The sequence below is a fragment of the Tiliqua scincoides genome, chromosome 4 (genome assembly GCF_035046505.1).
Source record: "Tiliqua scincoides isolate rTilSci1 chromosome 4, rTilSci1.hap2, whole genome shotgun sequence".
Classification (NCBI taxonomy): Eukaryota; Metazoa; Chordata; class Lepidosauria; order Squamata; family Scincidae; genus Tiliqua; species Tiliqua scincoides.
In genome coordinates this window covers 105,722,298-105,744,585 of record NC_089824.1, presented here as the reverse complement: position 1 = coordinate 105,744,585, position 22,288 = coordinate 105,722,298, and the positions used below count along the sequence as shown (strand labels likewise).

General features: G+C 45.0%; 1 protein-coding gene across 2 annotated transcripts in view; it reads left to right on the top strand.

The window, feature by feature from the left end:
• Positions 1 to 22,288, top strand: part of ARAP3 (ArfGAP with RhoGAP domain, ankyrin repeat and PH domain 3) — a 52,440-nt gene that overhangs the window by 18,217 nt on the left and 11,935 nt on the right. The window contains exons 11-31 of one of the 2 annotated variants that reach the window (XM_066623999.1): positions 132 to 331; positions 837 to 922; positions 1,490 to 1,672; positions 1,907 to 2,060; positions 3,487 to 3,618; positions 3,697 to 3,850; positions 7,455 to 7,557; positions 7,965 to 8,163; positions 8,428 to 8,491; positions 9,446 to 9,609; positions 11,089 to 11,301; positions 13,620 to 13,725; positions 13,939 to 14,086; positions 14,187 to 14,255; positions 14,681 to 14,755; positions 15,098 to 15,212; positions 15,901 to 16,029; positions 16,746 to 16,879; positions 18,679 to 18,761; positions 19,922 to 19,957; positions 21,141 to 21,204. In XM_066623999.1, the coding sequence (XP_066480096.1) occupies positions 132 to 331; positions 837 to 922; positions 1,490 to 1,672; positions 1,907 to 2,060; positions 3,487 to 3,618; positions 3,697 to 3,850; positions 7,455 to 7,557; positions 7,965 to 8,163; positions 8,428 to 8,491; positions 9,446 to 9,609; positions 11,089 to 11,301; positions 13,620 to 13,725; positions 13,939 to 14,086; positions 14,187 to 14,255; positions 14,681 to 14,755; positions 15,098 to 15,212; positions 15,901 to 16,029; positions 16,746 to 16,879; positions 18,679 to 18,761; positions 19,922 to 19,957; positions 21,141 to 21,204 (2,611 nt within the window). Of the gene's footprint in view, positions 1 to 131; positions 332 to 836; positions 923 to 1,489; positions 1,673 to 1,906; positions 2,061 to 3,486; positions 3,619 to 3,696; positions 3,851 to 7,454; positions 7,558 to 7,964; positions 8,164 to 8,427; positions 8,492 to 9,445; positions 9,610 to 11,088; positions 11,302 to 13,619; positions 13,726 to 13,938; positions 14,087 to 14,186; positions 14,256 to 14,680; positions 14,756 to 15,097; positions 15,213 to 15,900; positions 16,030 to 16,745; positions 16,934 to 18,678; positions 18,762 to 19,921; positions 19,958 to 21,140; positions 21,205 to 22,288 lie in introns of those variants that run through there. The other variant, XM_066624000.1, reaches the window with a different exon arrangement.

Genomic DNA, 22,288 nt, shown 5'->3' with positions numbered 1-22,288 from the left:
TCCCATCAAGAAATGGGAGATCAGCCCAGAAACCCAAACCTCAGAGTGTCTGTGGCCCTATAGGATGTCTGTGGGAAAGCTCAGTTTTGCCAGAAGTCTAGAGCTTATAACAGTGGCGATATTTCCCTCAGTTTTGGTGCCGAGTCTGAGCGAGAGAAGCGGGAGTGGATGGAAGCCCTGCAGAACTCCATTGCTGAGACCCTATATGACTATGAGGTGGCTGAGAAGATCTGGTCTAACAAAGCGAACCGGTTCTGTGCTGACTGTCATGCCCTGAGCCCCGACTGGGCTTCCGTGAACCTGTGCGTGGTGATCTGCAAACAGTGTGCAGGCAAGTGCATCAGTATGCATGTGTTTGCATGCAAGAGAGGGAAAGTGGTGTGGATGAGGAGGATGGCTACGGGTCCTTTTCAGTGAGGACCTATGAAAGTATCTCTTCCTTCATGTCTGTGTCTTTGGACCAGGCCAGTGCTGAGCAACTTGGAACTGGAAGCAGAACCAATATGTGAGCCCATAACCTAAGCCACAGAAGTTTCTCTATTATCGGGTTTCAGATGAAGGTTCCTGATTCAGCCTGGAGCTTTTTTCCAAAGTCACCCACACAGACGTGTTAAGTTTTTCATACTAAAGTGAATCAGCAGAACAGCTGATTCATTTCAAGGGCTGTAATACAAGGGAATTCTGCTGAACTGCAAAGTATTGTGGAGCTGTTCTCCTGGGCATTTTTAGTCAGGGTGTGATGTGCAGCTGGATCACACACACACACACACACACACACACACACACACACACACACCAGTGTAAAGTTTATGCTTATAGTCTCACTATTTCCACAGGTCAACACAGGAGTCTGGGCTCAAGCATTTCTAAGGTGCAGAGTCTGAAGCTGGACACCAGCATCTGGAGCAATGAGATGGTTCAGGTATGAAGCCTTCTCTGAGGATCTAGAGCAGGGGTCTCCAAACCCCGGCCCAGGGGCCAGATGCGGCCCACGGCGAGCTTCTATCTGGCCCACAGCCAGCCTCTTGTCCCCTGAAAGTCTCTGACCCACTTGGCCGAACATGACTGGAACTGTCTCTGGTTGCATCTGGAGGGTGTTCTAAGGGCCAGAGAGGTTGAATGAATGAGCCCATTCATTCATTTATTCACTCATTTAAGTTCCTAATTTATTTATATACATTTTATATTTAAATTTTTTTCCAGCCCCCAACACTGTGCCAGATATTTGATGCGGCCCTCTGGCCAAATAGTTTGGAGACCCCTGATCTAGAGGCTGGGAAGGAGCAGGGGTCAAATCTGAAACTGCAAAATGCATGGCACAAGCATGGAAAGGTTAGAGGGAGGGAAGGAGGGAGGATATTAACTTGAGCTCCTTGGAATGCAGGGCTTTTGGGCTTGAGGCACTCTTCTTCTGCTACTTGCTGTGGGGGTGTGAAATGTGTTCTTCCTTCAACAACCACAAGGTCATACTGGTGCCTCTCTCCCATAGCTGTTCATCATGTTGGGGAATGAGCAAGTGAACAGGTTTTGGGCAGCACACCTCCCACCCTCAGAGGCCTTGTATCCTGATGCCAGTGCTGAGCAGAGACGAGACTTCATCACCTGCAAGTACCGCTATGGGCACTACCGCTTGCCACACCCTCAGTACAGCAGTCAGGAAAGTGTCTTGCAGGTAAGGCTGCATATACAAGTCTTATCAGTTCAGGAATCTTCTCTTTAGGGGCTATGAATTGGATGTGATTCCCATGCATAGTTGCCAATGCACAGCCCCTTGTGAACCTTATCTGCATAAGATGAGAGCTGTCGCTCTGCTCCTGTTCTACCGGGTTTCTGTTAACAATGTCTGGTACTCCTTTAGGAGGTGGGTTGTCTTGGATAACTCCACTTACAGCCTCTCTGTTCTCAGGCTCTGTGTGCAGCTGTATCTGGGCCTGGATTGCTGAAGACAATGTTGCAGTTCTTTGCAACCACTGTAGAAGCGGAGGCAGGAGGAGGCAATGTCACTTTGATGGGCAAGCCCTGGTGCAACACTGCATCGGATCAGCAAGCAAGGTATCCAGGTAACTAGAGTCCCCATAATCTTGTATGTGCATCAGAGGCTTTAAGGGCTACTCCCACATCCAAATTTGTGGCTACATATTGTCCTTCTCATGTCAACCAGACTCTGCAAGAAATCCTGTAAATGTTAAAGGAGTGTACGTGTACACCTCCTGTTGCATCCTTCAGTCTCAGAAGACTATGGTATTGCGCTCTGAATGGTGGTTCTGGAACAGAGTGTCCTCTCCAGTGCACAAAGCCTGGGTAGAGTAGATATGGAGGATAGACTGTTACCCATGCAGCAAATTCCCCCTCTCCACATGGCTGAAATGGTCCAATGGAAAGGCAGAAGCCAATACAGTTGGTTCCAGTGGTGTCGCAGGAGTTGCCAGAACGTGACTGTGTTCAGCCATGAACTGCCTCAGGGACTCCGGCTCCGGATTTTGCCTCGAGGTTGACTCCTGAAGCCTCTTCCATAACTGGATATAGCCACAAGGCAGTGGAGGTTTGGGATCAGAGTTTTCCTTCTCTTAGATGAGCTGCCTTCCCAGGCTATCGAGTCCCATCTACCTGGTGGCTGTTAAGTCGCCTCTTACGATAAGTACAGCCAAACTGAGGACCTTTTCTTATCCCCCAGCCCCCAGGGGTTACATGTGCACACACAATTTATATCACAATCGTTTGCAATCCTTTCCTTTTCTTGCCAGCAAAAATTACCTATTGGGAAGGTAAAGCAAACTACAGAACACTGGTTTTGAGCAATGACAAATCATGATTTTAAAATCATTCTTTTCTCGAAACAAGTTTTTGCTGACTTGTTAAATACGGAAAAATTAGTTTTGTCAATTATTGAATATCCAGTCAGCTCTGCAGATCATGATGTTTGCACTTATGTGTTTAACCTTCCTTATTTCCAGAATTTCCTGTAAATGTGTGTTCAGTGACAATTTACAGTATAGGTATTCCTATAAGTACTGTACAGTGGTGCCTTGCATAACGAATGCCCCGCGCAGCGAAAAACTCGCATAACGAAAATTTCTGGCCTTGCTTCGCATAACGAAAAAATTTTTAGGTCCGTGCTTCGCATAATGAAAACCTTTTAGGTCCGTGCTTTGCATAACGAATTTTTTAAAAATTAAAAATTTCGTGTATGCTTCAAATTTTAGAAATCCTCTGTACAGTATGTATGCCTTTAAAGAGCACGTAATAAACACTTTGTAAACCAAATTTGACTTCGTTTTGACCTTTTTCGCCCATAGGAACGCATTAATTAGATTTCAATGCATTCCTATGGGAAAACGTGATTCGCGCAACGAAAATTTCGCATAACGAAAGGATTCACGGAACGGATTAATTTTGTTATGCGAGGCACCACTGTATATGAATTCAATGTATAGGTATTCCTATAAGTGCCTTAAATAGATTACATGAATTCTGTGCATCTGACAGGCAGTCTTGGTGTGTCGGACCAGAACCCAGAAGGAATTTACAATGAGATCACACAGCCAGTTGCCCACTGCGGCTACCTGTACAAGGCGCCAGCCATGACAAAGCTCACTGTCACCAAGAAGAGCAGAGAGGGTAAGTGTGAGATATGGGCAGAGTCTCTTACTGGTGGGAAGTGAAAAATAGCTTTGACTGGTGGTCTTTCCCATGTAGACTTTCAAAGAGTCTGGTGCTCGCTGGAGAAGTCTCTCCTCTTCCATGAGACTGACAGGAGCTTTGAGCCACTTGGGAAGTTAGAAAAGACTGATGTGCTTTCACTGGGTGTGAACAGAATGGATCCTCTGGCTAGCCCTGGCTCCTCAGATAGGTATGTGGGAATCTGGCACATTCCTTTCTTTTCTCCTTCTTTAGTCAGTGTATCCCTCAAATTAATCATTTTGGAAGCTGAATTATGTTTGTGAGGCTGTGCTTCACAATAGAACATCAGGGGTTCTATTCTTCCTTCCTTTGCTTCTTGTGCTATCTGCAAAGCTGAAGCATGTGTATCATGGAGACTTTAGGGAGGCAAAATGGTTTTATCTACTGTTGCACCCAGAGTGCTGTCTGCTGTGAGATGCTTTGACTGGCAGGCACCAAGCATTGTATGCTGTTTCTTGTCAGTCTGTGGCACTAGAATAGGCCCTCAGTTTGGCTGTACTTGTCGTACGAGGCGACTAAACAGCCACCGGGTAGATGGGACTCGTCAGTCTGGGAAGGCAGCTCATCTGAGAGAAGGAAAACTCTGATCCCAAACCTCCACTGCCTTGTGGCTACATCCAGTTATGGAAAAGGCTTCAGGAGTCAACCTCGAGGCAAAATCAGGAGCCGGAGTCCCTGAGGCAGTTCATGGCTGAACACAGTCACGTTCTGGCAATTCCTGCGACGCCGCTGGAACCAACCGTATTGGCCTCTGCCTTTCCATTGGACCATTTCAGCGACGTGGAGAGGGGGGATTTGCTGCATGGGTAACAGCCTATCCTCCATACCTACTTTACCCAGGCTTTGTGCACTGGAGAGGACACTCTGTTCCAGAACCACCACTCAGAGCGTGACACCATAGTCTTCCGAGACTGAAGGATGCCAACAACAATTCTGTGGCACTGTTAATGTTCAAGGTGATCTACAGACTTCATTGTGTTTGTCCTTGCAGTAGCTGCAACAATGCAAGTCATTGTTGGTCCTGTTTCACAGACTAGGAATGGGGAATGAGCAATGATGGGTAACCCGAGGCACAATTCCGTTATTTGTCCATTTAAGCAATTTATAAACCATCCTTCTCCCATAGATTCAAGGTGGTATTTGAGTAATAGAATTAAAAATACAGTAAGAACAGCAGTAAAAATTGTAGCAGCATTAAAATGATGTACAGAAAGGGCAGAATAAAACAGTAACCAAACCTTTTCCAAAGCAGCAGAGGTGTATAGTAGGTCTGCAAATACCTGCCCAACAGAGAGCCCTTCAATAAATGCCAGAATGCCAGCAGAGAAGGTGTCAGGAACACCTCATGGGGTAGGGTGTTCCATAGGACAGAGGTCACCACTGGGAAGACCGTCTCATGGGTTTCCACCAATTGAACATCAGAGGTGACAGAAACTGCAGGACAATCTCTATGAAATATCTTATGAGGCAGGCAGATTCATGTGAAGGAAAATGGTCCATTTAGGGCTTTAAAGGTTAAAATCAGCACCTTGATTTGTACCCAGAAATAAGCTAGCAGCCAGTGCAGCTGGAGCAACTGCTGGTTTTATAGTCTTGCCCCAATCAACTCTTTTGCAGTTGCGTAAGTGTTTGAAGAGAGCAGCCCCACTTAGAGCATGTTAATCTAATCAGGAGGCAACAAACTTTTGTGCTGAATTATGCTGTATGTATGCCTATATTCTTAATCTGTATTTAGGGAGAAGGCAGATGCAACTAATTAGAGCATTGGAGTTACTCTTAAAGCACCTTCACTGTGTTCAGTCTAAACATATCTTTTCCCCAAGATTGAGTTCTGCACATCTAAAGCAGAAGCCAGCCAGTGATCCTGTTGATGTCACCAGGAAACCTCCCCATCCCTTAAACAGTTTTATATTTTAACAAAAGCATTCCTTTCTTTAATAAGGCAAAGGATAATTCCGTGACATTTCACTGAACAGATTTAAATATAAATTGTAAAAGGCAGTCCATTCACCTGAAGCAACACTTACGGTTGCAGTAGTGATCATTTTAGTGGCATGAGGTCTGTTTCCCTTGTGAAGCCAGGGCCAAGCTGACTGAGGGATGTGCTGAGAGCTCTCTTTTAAAAATATCTCTGACTTTAAAGTATTAAAAATATTTAAATATCCAGCCCAATCCACTATAACTTCCCACACGGCGATGCAGTGACACCAGCATGGCTTCTGCTGTATCCCACAGGAATGTTTTGACATGTTGAGGCCTGCTCGGGGTAAGAGAACTTTTGTCCCCTTGCCCCAGGTAAGGCCCATGCCAGGTCAACTGATCTACTTGGACCTGTGCCAGTGGTATCCTTAGTGCAAGTCCATGTTGACCTCTGAAGGCTGATCAGGCCCAGACCTGATCTGCCCGCCCCCGCCTCATCTCCTCCCTGTTCTGCCCATGCTGCCACACTCTGCCTCTTCCCCTCCTCCCTCCCAGCCCTTGTATGGCCTTCCCTGAGATGACAGGTGCCCAATGTGCCTCACTATGCAAACCTGGCCACTCAGGCCACTGTTTCTCACGCTGTTGCATTTGTGGAAAGTGTGGTATGCCAGCGGAACATGCATTCCTCTGGCATAGCACATGATTAGGATTGGGCTCTTCATCCTTAAACATGTATGTATCATGTTTGTATCCCAAGGTGTTCAGGACAGAATATTTGGATTTAATTTCCATTTCGCCCTTGCAACAATCCTTTGGTTAGACTGGTGGTGTCTCACCCAAATTCACGTAGAGAACTTCAAGTCTTGAGCGGCACTTCTGCTGTCCTGGTCTTTCTGTTTCAAGTTCAGCACTCTCACCGCTATACAACGCTGGCTTCTGTGAATCCTCCAATCTAGCTAATGTGCTTCATTAATATAATCATAAAATATTATAATATGATTATATTAATCATAAAATGGTAGGCTTCAAAAGACCTCTGGGTTACTTACTTCAAAAAAGGAGGCTTAGCATTTTAATCAGTTCCACTTTATATTTAGCACTTCACAGCAGATTATTCCTCTTAGTTAATGCTCTGGAACCAAGTTACCTGCTTGATTACAATCTCCTATATTCCCACTCCTTGAAATCTCATTGGACTCTTGCCATTGACTGAGATCTGATTGGCAGGCACAGGGCTGCTTTGTTGGCAGCCCTGCTACTGTACAGCTTCCTTCCCAGAGGGTCTCCAATACTTGCAGTTTTTAGGAAGAAGCTAGCAATATTTTTATTTGGCGTTTCCAATTCTTTAATTGTTCATTGGTTTTAATGTTATTTTAAGTGTTTATAGATTTTGCATTCATTTATGTTTCTTTGTTGTTATCATTTGTTGTAAACCAGTTTTATCTCTTGGAAAAATAGTCTAGAAATTGAATAAACAAGTAAGAGTTTGTAGGGTATTGTCAGTCCAGAATTTTTTTTTTTTAAGGTTGTAACTGGTTGCAATGAAAGCTTGAACTCTAGTATCTGTATTAAAGGGACTAGCTAAAGGAGCAGACTAGCAGAAAATATCTCCAGCAGAGCAAATAGGAGCTTTAGGTTCAATGCTATCCATATTTACCCAGAAGTAAGTCAAATTGAATATAGTAGGTTTTACTTCTGAGTAGACGTGGATAGGATTGTGCTATTAGAATGTAATTGACATTGGACAAATGGCACAGGGGAATGGATTAAACCCCCCTTCCCCACACCATGATTTCATGTCTTGCCTAGTTTTGCCTACTCTCCGTGACTCTACCTTCATTTGTTACAACCAGGTTGCAGTTCATGTTGGACCTGTATCTGAGCTGTGATCGAGTGCAGCAGCTGGGGGCTGATGGGCCAGACAAACTGCAGTCCTGGGCCAGCGCCATTGGCAAGGTAATAACAGCACTCTACTGGAACTGCTAGTCCACAAGGTCATTCACTTACCTTGTAAGCACAGGCACTTCCTCTTCCTGGCACAGTTAGTCTATCTGTTTTTCAGTAGTGCACTCTTTATTCCCAGGACCACACTGTAATATTTCACCTTGCATGCTCATCACCTTGCAGGTCCATCACTTTGGTAGAACTTTCAATATTGTGTGTCTGCCAATTTCATCCTAGATATGGGACAAATGGTTGCATATGTGTTACCTTCCCTCTTCCCACAAGGCTGTCTTTTTCTGCCCTCCTCACATGCCATTTCTGTTGGCTACCAGAGGAGGATAGACCCCCATCTGACTTGCAGTGGGCATCTGTGTCCATTTCAAGTTCCTCACTTCACCTGCCACTTTTTTCCTTTGTAGTGGTTCACCCCTCTCAGTTGTCATTGCTTGCTGGGCTACGAGTTCCAAAGGGTAGGCAGGCTCTGCTACAAGTCAATGTTAAATCCCAGCCAGTGGCTGCAAGGCTTCTTCATCCTCCAGAAATCCCACCTCTTCATTTGTCCAGGAGAAGAGGGGGCAGCTGAGGACAGCATCAACCTGCGGCAGCTGCAGGAACTCAGTGAGTCCAGACCTTACCCTAACAAGTGAAGGAGGGATGTGCCCCCTTCCTTATACCTAGAGGGATCCATATAGACAGGGCCCATGAGAGGGTGTCCAGGGAGTAAATTTTACCTGGGCCTGGGAGCCAAAGGAGGAGAGCTGGAAATTTCCTGAGATCCCAGAAAATTCTGCTGGATTAGGGGAAGAATCCAATTCAAGATACATGCCTCTTGCTGCTCTGCACATATGTAAAGTACTTATCTGATGTTTTGCTGCCTCCTAGGTGTTGCTCCCCTTGCTGAAGATCCAGAGAAGAAAGAGACGCTGATCCTAGTGGAAATGGGGCGGTGAGATTGTGAGGAGGAAGTGACCTCAGATTGCATAGAGCAAGTCCTAGCTCTCCCCATAAAGGGGTTGTTAGCAGAGAGGGCATGATGAAAGAAGCACTAGGGTCTGTGTGGAAAAGCTGAGTACAGATACAACCCTGTCACTCTTCAGCATCATCTCAACAGATAAACCAGCTGGTCTGCACTGTACATGGACAGCCATTTCCTCTTCCCCTGCATCCCACCCTCAATGGCCTTTGTCCTGCAGAACCTCCAATGCTTCAGGATAATTAGTGGATTGTGATAAGACAGTCCAGGGGCTTAGGTGTATTTGTTCTCCTTATCTAGCCTTTATTTTAGGACCTGGGAAAGACCTATTAAAGTCTAAGCAGAGAAGGAGAATCCCACTGATTTGAGAACCGATCACAGCAAACTCTGATATCACAAACCCTGCGGCCCTCAGCAGCTTTCAAACTCGGCAGCTTAAGTAGGCCCCTCATCTGCCCTCCAAATCAAATGCAGCTGCCAGTTGTAAGAGCTTGCGGTATCTAGGCAAACTGATAGTTAAACTGGGAAGTGGGTAGTGATCCGACATTAGCTCAAACTGTACCTGAGCAAATCTGATGGTTCAATTTTATAGGACCAAGTTTACTCCTATTGTCTACAAGCATCCCCCCATACCCACGGGGCATGTGTTCCAGAGCTTGCCTGTGGATACAGAAGCCACGGCTACAGGGGAATTCTATCTATGTGCCCCCACTCCCCCAATGTCCATTAACTTGGTCGTACCGCTAGTGCCAAGGTTGAACATGTCTTGCTTTAACTGGTTGCTGTAAGCATATAGCTTATAGATAGACAAGCAGTCAGCAAGCCTGCACAATCGATGGGATGACTCAAAGAATTTCCACAGCTTCTTTCTTCCTGAGACAACTCCTCTAGTGGGCAGGCTTCTCACTCTCTCTTCTTCATTTTTAGGACATTTTATCTTCAAGGCACTTCCCGATTAGATTTTTCCACGTGGTGCATGGCTATCCAGGCCTCAGCAGGGGGCCAGGGGAATGCCTTGCGTGATCAACAGCTCAGCAGGAGTGGCATCCCCATCATTGTGAACAGCTGTATCGCCTTCATTACCCAGTATGGTGAGTGCCTCTCAGCGTCCCCTCCCGTTGGCCAAGAATCATTTGTACTGTTATTTGATTTTTCTCTGTAAACCACCTTGTGAACTTTTGTTGAAAAGCGGTATATAAATATTGTTAATAAAAATAATAATATTGTGCTCCAAAGAATGAGTGAGTGAGAGAGAGTGTGTGAATGTGTGGTGGGGTAAGAGAATCACCCTGCAATTTAAAAAAAAAACATTTTTTGCTACAGATTTTCCCAGATGTTGAAGAGAAACCAATGTTCAACATTCATAATGTATTGTTGGAGTATGCAGTTATTCCTGTTGGGTTTAGAGTGCAGTCGTATTTTAAATATAGAGCCTATCCTTGATGCTCTTGGTGCTGATATACTCAATGAAGAAATAGTCCCTTATTGTAAGGGCTGTCCATCTGGCACCCCAATGGCAGTTCAAAGGGACATTCCCACCCACTCAGTGCTCCACCGCTCTGAAGACAGTATGCAGATACCCTCAGCACTAGATCCCATAGGACTCTAGCACCTACTCCAGGCTAAGTACTAAGAACTGACCAGCTCCAACTCTGGAACTGCCCTGCAGGCAGAAGTCCTATGAAGAGATGTCCATCTGAAAAAACAGCTGGATTTAAGCAATTCAGGGGGGAAGGGGAGAAGCGGCACCATCTGAGAGTTCTCTGCTCAAGACTGCAGCCTCTGTGGCTGCTTTCTGGAGAAAATGAGGATCAAGGATACACAGCACTGACATTGTGGAGTGTATGTGAGATGCACCATTGTGTGATATAGTTTTCTTTGGTTTCCAGTCATATTCAAACTGGCTATCTTTCTCAGAATCTGCGAGCTCCCCCTGCCACTTTGTTCTACTAGCTGGCTGCACTAATTTATTTATTATTTATCTATAGAATTTATACCCCACTAAGGGCACTCAAGGTGACTTACAAATGGGGAATTGAGTCACCTGACAGTTGCACCTCATTTCCTCCTTCCTCCCCACTTGCTTGGCTTTCCCAGTTTTCTGATGGGGGCCTTCTTGATTTGCTTAACAAAACTTGAGGTCCACCTGTTTGGCCATCTGAGTTCCAGCTAACTGGATTCCTAGAGAGTGGGCCCACTAGAATTTGATCATGTAAGAGCAGTTGATAGTGAAATTGTATCTCCCAAAACTCATTTCTTAATCCTATATACTATATTTGGTTGTTGTACCTCAGGCACAAGTTCAATAAATTCTTAATAATGGTTTTAAAATTTTGGTAAGTCTAGGGAGATTTCAGTTTGTTCTTCAGACTTGAAAAGTATTTGTTTTTATTATCCAGGCTGTGACTTTGGGATGAGGCATACCACAAATGCAGATTGATAATACCTTTTACTGAACAATTCTTGCCTGGCATGCTGAACTGTCCCCCTTAGCTGTTTATATGTTTCACTGCTGCCATTTATTGGTTGGATTGTGTGTTTGCCACTTACTTCCCTTTCTTCTCCATCAGGGCTGCAACATGAAGGTATATATCGGAAGAACGGAGCCAAGTCCCGCATCAAGGTTTTGATGGAGGAGTTCCGGCGAGATGCCCGAAACGTCAAGTTGCGCATCAATGACAATTTCATTGAGGATGTAACAGATGTGTTGAAGAGGTTTTTCCGGGAGCTAGAGGATCCTGTCTTCACAACATACTTGCACCCCCAATGGAAAGAGGCTGCTGGTACTAACCTGAGTTCTTTCCCCCCCCCCCCCCGATAGTTTTCACATCCTAGATCTCAACTGTAGCGGGCCATTTTTTGAAGTTACATACAAAGACCTTGGTTAACTGCAAGGCTGAAGTGTTCTGCCAGTTGCAGCAGCTGGCTTCAGTGTAGTATCCAGGGAATTTACCGTATTTCTAAGAATCTTATTCCCCCCCTTTTTTTAACAGAACACCTTTTATGTTCTGACTGCAGAGAGAAATTTGGAGAGAGGCCCTGTTTCTCCAAGCATGCGATTTGCATCTGGATGGTCTTGGTTTCAGTATCCAGCATCGCCGATTAAAAAGATCTCAGATCCTAGGTTGCTGGGAAAGAATTGTATCTGAGACCTTGAAGACCCCAGGCTTGACCAAAGCATCTCTGGAGCCTCCCACAGTACACTTTGTGAAACATATAAATTTTCGCCTAGTACCCCCTATCACCTTTCAAAAACTCTTGGACCTCTCCTATCTCCATTCCCCAAGACCCCAGATCTCTCTTAAAACCCCTTGTCTCCCAGGGGGTCTCCCTCCCACTTAGCTTGTTGTCACTACTGACCTTCTGCTCACTCTCTGTGATTTCAAAAGGATGGAAACTGGAGAGAGGAGCCAGAACTGGAGGCTTGGAGCAGCTTCTTACCACTCTTTCCTCCCTTTCCCACCTTCTCAGCCCTTTGAAATGGCAGGAAGATGGAGATGAAAATTAAGAGGGCAGCTGGTGGCAGCAGTGGCTCCTTAAAGATGCTGCCCTCAACAAGATGCTGCCCTCAACAAGATGCTGCCCACCTAATAGGTGGTGGGTGGCTGATTGTTCCAATCACTCTTGTGCCAGCAGGAATCTTCCGTGGTTCCACCAGGATCACTTGAGGGCTACTTTTGGAAGAGTTACTACCAAGCAGAATTGACAGCAGTGGGCTGAACAGTCCATGCTCTGACTCAAAAGATACCAGCTTCATGTGTTCAACTTCAAGAGAGAGAAGACTACGTGTATTAAAATTCTTGAAATTATAGCTGACGTGAAATGAGTGAGACTAGGGTGAGAGACCCTAGTCAACTCTTCACAGCTGCCTTTTTCTCTCCATGGGCCTCAATTCCAACTCTTCCATCTCTACAGCCTTGCCCATATTTTGTATTTCTGATTATATTTCACTTGGGCCCTATACCATGTTTTGCATTAGCGGCACAGAATATAGCTTAGCTTGGAGGGATTTCTCTCAAACAAACCACTGTTATTTCTGACAAGTGGAGTTAATGACCAATAAACTACAGTGGTCTGTTTGGTTACATTTATCCTGCATGCATGAAAACTTTGGGGTATTTTGACTTTTAGTAAACCAAAGCTTTTGGCTGTGTGTTCTAGACCTACATCTCCTGGCACTTTGGAGTTTTGTAGCTAAAGACTACAAATTACTCTGCGTTTCATTCATTCTTTTTGGAGTTGTGAACAAGTAAAATGACACCTTGACTGAGACCAGGGCAGACCCTTCCATGAGGGTGACTGAGCAGACTGCCTCACAGCCACTTTTTTTCTGCCTACTTCCCTCCTCTCCTGCTCTCTTCCTCCCATTCTGTATTGGAAATGGAAGAAGAGGATGGAGTAAAAGTGCGGAAGAGAGGAGAATGGTGGACTAGAATGCAATGCTCTAGCACAGTGGTTCCCCAGCTTTTTAGCACCAGGATCCACTTTTTAAAATGACACTGTATTTGGGACCACATGGGTTTACTAGATGTAAAAAAAAGAGAGAGAGAGAGAGAGAGAAAGATCTGGAAAGAAATGTTTATTTACTTTATTTATTTATTAGTAATAATAACCAGAAAGAAAGACCCACTAACATTTGTCTCTTTCTGTTTACACATGTTTGCAAATTGCAGGAGCTCAGCTTGCAGGGCAGTTAGCAGCTACAGTATCTGATTTTTTGATAGGGCTTGAGGCAGTTAGATACTAATCTTTTCATTACCCTTTGGCAACCCACCAAAAATCAGGTCGCAACCCACCAGTGGGTCCCGACTCGCAGTGTGGGAACCACTGCTCTAGCAAAATGTTCTCCTCTCCTCTACACTTTCTCTTTTGCTCTGTCCCCTTATTCATTTTTGAGTTGAGGGATAGAGGCTGACACATCACCAGGTAAGGGAATTGCAGGATGTGGCATAGCCCTGAGGCTCCAATAGGCCAACATGACTTAAATTGAACATCGTGTATCTTGAGTACAGCCCCAGGGTACAATATTTATATGCAGGACACAACATGATGCTTCAGTATTAGAACTTTTGCCAAATTCTAATTATGTGCTTCTTTCCAGAAATCTCTCAGAAGTCCCAGCGATTGGAGCAATATAAGCAGCTGATAAACCGCTTGCCCCACTTAAACAACAGGACCCTGGGTGCTCTGATTGGCCACCTGTACCGGTCAGTCTGTTCTCTCCTTCCCTAGTCACTTTGAAAATATCGACTCTTGCTTGCTAGAACGCCTGTGAGAGTGTAGAAAAAGAGGGGGCACATCTGTGCATGAGATCAGAGGATGCAGGCAAATGCAGCCTCCTAGAATGTCCTATGCTTGGAAGTGTGCCACACATACAAGTGTGCCTCTCTCCCTCAAGCCACTCTCATTTCTCATTTCAGAGTACAGAAATGTGTTGACCTTAACCATATGAGCACCAAGAACCTAGCTCTGCTCTTTGCACCCAGCCTCTTCCAGACAGATGGAAAAGGGGAGCATGAGGTCAAGGTGATGGAGGACCTGATTGACAACTATGTTCACATTTTCAATGTGAGTGGGTTCCCTGTCTGCTCACCCAGCTCTGCTTGTCCTGCCCTGTCAAGCCCTTTGCTTTGCATACGGGCTCACTTCATCTCTTTTGCTGCCCCAGATTGATGAGAACCAGGTGTCGCAAATGGATCTGGAGAACAGTTTGATTACTACTTGGAGAGATGTGCAGGTATCACAACTACCCCTGCCCAATCTTGCCAGCATATTGCCCAGCATGTTCGCTGATAACAGAAACAATCAGAGATCCCCTGGATGGGCTTGGATCCCCAAGATCTCATGAGACCTCATAATCGCATGATGGCAATGTCCCCTAGGACTTCATTTCTATATAATGCTTTAGAATAGTGTTTCCCAAACTGTGGATTGGGATCCACCAGTGGGTAGCTGTTTTGAGCCCTATGGAAAATGAAACTGAGTCACATGTTCATGCTTACTCATGAGTAGGCAGCCATGCCTCAATCCACTTTGAAGGCAGGAAAACTAATGGGGGCAGCTCAGCCATTCCCAATATTAAACTTAGTTCCTGCTTGCTGCAGGATCAGCTCTGTCTGCTTTTTTATACTGTTTCTTGTTCTCTCACCTTTTGCCCTACAGCTGTCACAGGCTGGTGATATCATCCTTGAGGTTTACTTGGAGCAGAAGAACCTGGACTGTTGTGTTACTCTTAAGGTGAGAGCCGGGCAGCTACTGCCCTGGTAGCACTGTGTGGTAGCACTGTGTGGTAGCACTGTGTGGGGACAGCTGGTCCACTTTTCACGTGGGCAGTGAAATGAGCCTGATTTGTGTGAGGCCCTTAGAGCAGCCAGAGTCCCAGTATTGTCTAAGGGGGTTTGCAGCTCTCCCTTGCAGCTCCTCCTATCCTATTGGCTGATTGTCAACTTCATGCTTAAGGATTTCAAGACAAGGTCTAGTGCATCATCTTGTTAGACTTTGCATGTTGCCTCGACCACATTAGCACTTTTGGCACTGGATTGACTGACTCTGAAATCTGCCTTTCCAATCATCTTACAGGTGTCTCCTGTAATGACAGCAGAAGAACTGACAAATCAGGTGTTGGAGATGCGAAATGTGGCAGCCAGCCTAGACATCTGGCTCACTTTTGAAGTCTTAGAAAATGGGGAGCTAGGTGAGTGCAGCTTTCCACTGGATCTATGTGAGAGAAGGGCTGAAGAGATATTTCAAAGTTTTACATAGCTTGTGCCTGTGGCATATTTAGTAAAGCATCCATATCCCACCTTTCAATTTAAAAAATCAGTCAGGTGGCTAACAGTCATTACATTTCTGCACAGATCTAGAATGTCCTCTGGAAGTCTCTGTGCTGCATGCACAATCCACTGGCTGAATTGCAAAGTATTTTTTACTTTCTGGCAATATTCCATGGAATCACTTGCTTGGGAGAAACATATCAAGGTTGGGAGGAGGAACAGAGACACCAGCAAGCTTCCCCAGCGATGGCAGAGCAGGAGAATCTGGAACAGGACAGAACCTGTATTGCCAAGCTGACAATGCTAATACCCAGCCTGTTTTGAAGCATGAGGCTACTCCCTAAAATCTCTGCCTGCACATGCAGGTTATCAGGCTACCTTTGGCCAGTGCAGGGAGAACACCAAGGATGATGGTGACCTGATGGCTGAGCTCCCTGGAGTGGGAATAGCCAAGCAGACCAAAGAGGAAGAGCAGGAACCAGGGTACGCCACGTATTCTGAGGACATTGTGGATGGGGATGCCTTGCAACAGTCCTCCCCACCTGAATATGTGTATGCTACAAACAATACATTCTGGACTCCGAGTGCCTTTTGACTTTCATTTTTCAGAGCGCCCTTTGCATCCCAAGGAGAAGGTACTGGAGCAGGCTCTACAGTGGTGTAAGCTGCCCAAACCCAGCTCTGCCTATCTGCTAGTGAAAAAGGTGCCCATCAGGGAAGGCAGTTGCCTCTTCACTGGTAAGTCTCCCCTGCCTTTGAACGTTTTGAAATTATCCAGATGGCTCCCATTACAACCTTGCTTCTACACTACAGACTGATGGAATCTAGGACTTGGGTTTAGGATAATAGGGCTGAAAAGAATTTCAGCCTGAAACTCCGGAGAGTTGCTGTCAGTGTGAGGAGACTATCCTTGACCAGGTGGATTGGTGGTCTGCTTCCAGTATATGGCAGCTTCCTTTGTTCATCGTGTAATGGTCAGGTGTATGTACACATGTACTTTACGGAGGGTTCATAGCTCAATGGTAGAACACTTGCTTTGTATGCAGAACATCCCAGATTCCACCTTTACTATTCTCTAGTTAGATTAGTAGGACTGGGGAAGACCCCCAGCTTGAGTTCCCGCAGACAATCAGAGTAGAGTGTACTGGGCGGGGGGGGGTGTGCATTCCATACATAATGGATTGGTTATAAGACTGTTTCATATGTTCAGTTTGACCATAGAACTTGGAGGGTGTAGGAGCTGTGATTTGCCTCTTGTTCGGCCTCTGAATGCTGGGTCTATTACTCCTCTACCCAACATGTTTGGTAGGAAACCGCATTCTGCTCCCTCTGAACCAGATGCAAATGACCTTTTTCCTATTTGCCCCTTCCGTCCAAAGACCGCCTGCAGTTTTTCTTCCCCTCTCAAGTACCTTGCACATTTAGCTGACCCCATCATGCCTGTTTCCCTGCAGGTGCCAAACGAGAGAGCCCAAAATGCGGTCTGTTGAAGTGCCGCGAGGAACTGCCCAAGCTCCTTGGGAGCAAGTTTCAGGAGCGCTACTTTGTCATCAGGGACCGCAAGCTGCTTCTGCTGAAGGAGAAACGGGTATAGCAACCCAACTTGGGTGAGGTGTTGTGGGAGACCAAGGGTGCGGCTGAGGTGAGATGCTGCCCAGGGCCCTCACTGAAAGAGAGACAGCTCTTTTCCATCAGAAGGAGTTTTGAGAATAAAACTGTTTTCTGCAGCACTTTTTTGAATACAGTAGTTTCCCTTTTTTTTTTTTTTTGCTTTTTTAAAAAAAGTAATGCGAAAAGATTTGCAGTTTTCTCAGCTGGTGACAGGAGTGAGTCCTGTTTTGGGAACTGGGTGCTGATGCCAAAAGAATGTGTGGAATCTCACAGTTCAGGAGCTACAGTGTTCCTTTGACTGAGCAGAAGCTCCCACCCCAACTATGTGGTCATGGAGAATTTGGGCTGAGAGCTATGATAAGGGGCAAGCCTGTGACTTTTTTTTTTTTTGCCTTTGCACCCTTTGAATAATAATGCTGACCTATTGATGGTTATTTTAAGGATTGCAATGAGATAGTATATATGTGTGTGCTCTGAACACTTTAAAGTGCCTTATACTTTTTATGTTGGTAGCAGATGTCCAGGACTAATTAGGCTCAGACTTGTCAGCCAGTAGGCTTGTGTAGAGAAAAATAGTGCCCACTAACGTATGGCTTTTGTGTTAAGACCTGATTTTAGCTTGTGGAATATATTCCAAGCCTGGCACTCGTGAGCTCAGGTTCAGACTAAGCGCTGGAAGTGTTGCTAGAGTTCTGTCCATGGAAGTGATCTAGATGCATAAACCTAGCTCCATGATAGGTTTATGGAGGTTCCTTCTGTGATTCTGTTTGATCATCTGCTCCCTAAAGACTCCAGGCAGGCTCCATTACACTTTCCTGTGTGCAGGAGTTGTAAATGGAGCCTTGCATTTCTTCTCTCTGTTTACATGGGTCAAGGAATGGAGACATCTTCAGCTCAGCTTCAATTGCCCTGAGGACCCCTTGTGATAGATCAGACCTATTTTTAAGATTATTTCCCCATGGAGTCAAAGGAAAACATCAAGAATAAGCTGGTCACCTCTTCCACCATTCCACTCAACCCACAACTGAGTTGAATTGACTGCAATAAATGAAAAGATTATTAATAATACTGTTCATCATCATCATCATCATCATCATTATCATCAATTGTGCCAATGAGAGTCATTTTCCTGATGGAAAGCTAACCTTAAATAAAAAATGCTTTAAATAAAGGTTTCTGGATGCAATGAGCAAGAGATGCAGAAAAGGTAATTCACCAAATAGTAGACCAAGGTCTGGCAGGCTAGTTGCATTGGCTCATGGAAAAGAACACCCCCCCCCCCCCCAGAATGACAGTGCAATCCTTTGGATGTCTACTCAAAAGTGAGTCTCATTGATTTCAGTGGGATTTACAGCCAGGTAAATGTGTATAGAATTGCAACCTAAGTGTCAGAGAGGAAATCTGATTCTGCCTGAGGCAGTCTATGTTGGGATCTTCATAGCCCTGAGTTGGCACAGAAGTATGGAAGGAGTTTTCTTTTTTGTGAACAAGTTTTGCAACAACTATGCAACCGTAGGTGGGAACGGACCTGTAGAGTAGATGAAGGTCCATAGCAGAAGAAGAGCAGATGAAGCTCCATAGCATCATAGTAGCTGCTAGCACAGGCTAAAAATATCACTATGTCGCTGCACTGGAAACAGTCCAGGTGTGGGCTTTGCCAGTTTCATTCCCTACCATATAACTTAGCATTCTGATTTTTCTTTATATTCTGGCAATTGTAATAGTGTCTTATGTCTTTGAACTGAGTAAGATTACCTTGTTATTCTCCATCCCCAGAGTGCCAAACCAGAGCGGGAGTGGCTGCTTGACATGGCCAAGGTTTACATGGGGATCCGAAAAAAGCTGAAGCCACCCTCACAGTAAGTGACTGCAGGATCCCTTGAACTCTGGGGCTGGACTGACACCGTCGTAGCTTGGTTTCTAGCTTGACTCAACCACAGTTTCAGTGCTAATTTATGCTGATTACAGTGTGTTCTCCTTATCTATTGGTTTGGGACCCATGAATTTGACCCAGCGTGGGTCCTGACCCATGTCAGGAAGGCCTCACTGTACCTCCTAGATGCAACTAAAAGAGTCTTCCAGTTGCATCCAGGAGGTATCTTAGGCATGGGGGCCCGCCACAGCCTTCCTACACCTCAGGAGGCCTCAGAAATGCATTTCTGGTTTTCAGCAAAAACTGGAAGTACCTTTCAGATGCCTCTCACAGAAGGTCTTCAGAGGCTCGAGATGACCATGCATGGGCCTCAGAACACCTCCCAGACTCATCCAGAGGTCCTTTTATGGCCCCAACCCAGAGGTTTTGGCATCCACATGGGGTCTGGGAACAGGTCTCCTATGGATACTGAGCGCCATCTGTACTACCCATTTAATGGTGAATCTATGGAACATAGTGCATGGTGCCTGCTCCCAAAAGTCCAAACATGGGGACGGGATACTTACAGTTCAATGGCAGAATATACTTTGCATGCAGAATGTCTCATATTCAGTTCCAGTTAGGTGACAGGGCTGTGAGAAAGTACTCCTTCTGAGACTTTGGAAAACTGCTGCCAGTTGGTGTCAACAGTACTGAGCTGGATAGACCAATGGTTTGACTCAGTATAGGGCAGCTTCACGTGGTTTTCTGTTCATATGTCACCTGCTGTACTTCCCTCCATCTCTTGGTGATCAGTTGGGGCCACTTCACATTGTGTACTTGGAAGGCTTAGCATGCACAAAACAAAACATGTGGTGGAGAGCTTGGATTGACCACAGCTTCCTGCCACAAGCAACATGCAGAGCACACATCTACCACAGTGCAATGCATGAAGTGGAGGAAAAAGTGTGCTCTGGAAGAGAGGCAGAAAGAGGCAGGGGAAGGACTCCTAATAAATGCCAATCTTTTTTGTTAAAATTAGGCATGCACATAGCCATCTTTCGGACAGTTTCGTGTTTAAACACTCAGAACTGCGGCAGTCATGTCTAGTTTGGTCTTCAGTCTTTTTTGATTCTGGTCTTATTCTGTATTTCCCTCTCTGCATAGATGGGGTTTTACTCTGATCCTGGAAAAACAGCAACTGTGAGTATCCTTTATGTCACCTTATTCTTCAGGTGGGAGTGGGATAGTCATACCATTCAATTTCTTTCATCTCGAGCCCTGGGGGATGGAACGAACCTATCACAAAGAAATTGCCTGAACGGTTTAAATGTCAATATAGCCCATGAATGCCATCCTGTCTACGGGTTGCAATCTATATATAGACACAAGAAAGACAACAAAAGAAGGGGAAGGAAACTACTTGAGCAGCGACTTGGGTCTTTTTCTATTACTGATGCGATTTCACAGGGCAAACCAAATCACTGATTGGCTACTGCCCACTGCCAGTCATACCCATGAGCCAGCATTGTGTGTGTGGGGAGAGTGGCAGGTGAATAGTAAATCCTCAGCATTTACTCTTGGGTTAGGTGAAGGCATTCTATTTCCTGTTTCTATTTGGAATTTGTTATGGTACATCTAGCTGAACGAGACAGACTCAGAGAGACTGAAGGCCAAACTGAATAAAATAATGGAGATGAATCTCCATCTCTTCCAACGTTTTGCAAATTGGGTGTTGGGCAGGAAGGTCTGGACCAGAACTGTGATTTAGGGGAAAGGGGATATGTGGGCAAGTGCTTACTGGGATATATCTATTGGAGAGAAGATTTTCATAAGGAAAACAATGCAAAGGGGAAAATCTAAAAAAATTCTTCCTCTCTGCTGTCATCCATCTGGTTTGCTCCCTGTAGTTGCTATTTGTAAAGAGGCAGGGATTGATTCACCCATTTACATCATTAGTTTGGTCTTTAGGTTCAAGTGTAAAGGTAAGGGTATATGACTCCTCCCATCTTAAACCCTGAAAAGATTGACAGATTCATGAAGGATAGGTCTGCCAACAGCTCTTTACCAGAGCAGCTAAGTGGGACTACATTCAAAGACCAAATGACCCTGAAATACAGGAGGAAAACAACAGTGAGTGACTATCATCATTGTGCCCTGTTTATAAACTTCCAGACACATCTGGCAGACTAGTGATGGAAATGGAATGTTGGTTCAGATGGATCTTGGTCCAGATGTTCTAAAGCAGTTCTAAAGTTCTTGTGAATCTTTTCCCTGCAGAAACATTCCCAGGCTCTTTTAGCCTTTCTGCTGCCTGTTGCACCAGGGTGCAGGAGGGGACAAAAGTCACTGGGTATGGCAGTAACTGACAATGTCTGTTCTGCAGGTATTTGGTATGCGCAGGACAATCTGAGCTGTGGGACTGGACCACCAGCATCTTGAAAGCCCAGGTGCGTAATGAGGAGCACTGCAGCATACTAAAAGTTCAGTCCAAAGTTATCCAAATTTAACTACTAGCTTAACTCTCCTTCTTTCAGGTCAGAGTCTTATCTGTTGGATGCATTCTTCCCAGGAACAGGTCATTTCAGTGTATTTATTGAAGGGGGGGCATGTCTTGTCCTTAGCGAAATATCCTTTATTTTGATAGGCAGTTGAAGAAAAAGTTCATCTATCACTGACAGGGGAATTAGCAAAGGGACTGCTATAGGTCTTAAAATTGCATCACCCAGATTCTTTCCTTTCTGATGGAGACTGTTGTACTCTTGCACAGCTCTCATTCATTTCAATAGGCCTGGTGAAGTAACCCATCTTGGTGGGTTGCACCCAGAGTTTTGCTTTGCTTTGCTTCAGTTAATTTTCCTCCCCTCCCCCCCCACATTCATATCTCCTTGAAAATGTGTACATGCAGAGATGCTATTTGCAATGCTTAATAATTTAAATAAATTCAAAGTTGGCCTCATATTTTGCAAGCAGAGAGAAAAAAAACTGATAGGATGATATTGCCAAAATGATTTTTAACAGCAGGCTTTTTTGGTGTGGGGAAGTATTTTGTCTGTCCTGCCTTTGTTGAACAAAGAGCTTGTGAAGCCTTTTCCTGCTGGGCTTTGATAACAAGCATGAAGTTCCCTAGTGTGTTAATTATGAAGCCCAGGTAGGAATAATAAAAAGCATCTTCAATCGCCTGTTCCTTTTACAACAGAATTTTGCTTTGTAACAATTTTCTGACTGTAATGGTGAAATGAAAATCTTTGAACTCAACACTAAATAAGGAACTATTACGTAGCGGTAAACTTGGTACATAATGCTTTGGTCCATATGCCAATTTTGCCTCTCAACAACAGAGCACAGGATGGGCTTATTCATCTTTTCATGTTCTGTGTAACTAGATGACAACCATCAAATAAGGACATCTTTGCATTTATTCTGCAAGTGGTCACTTAGAAGTTGTTAATACCTGTTGCTCTTACTGAAACTCCTAAATTACCAGAAAGTTCTGTCACATCACCTGGGCTCAAAGAGAAACAACCCCCTGAT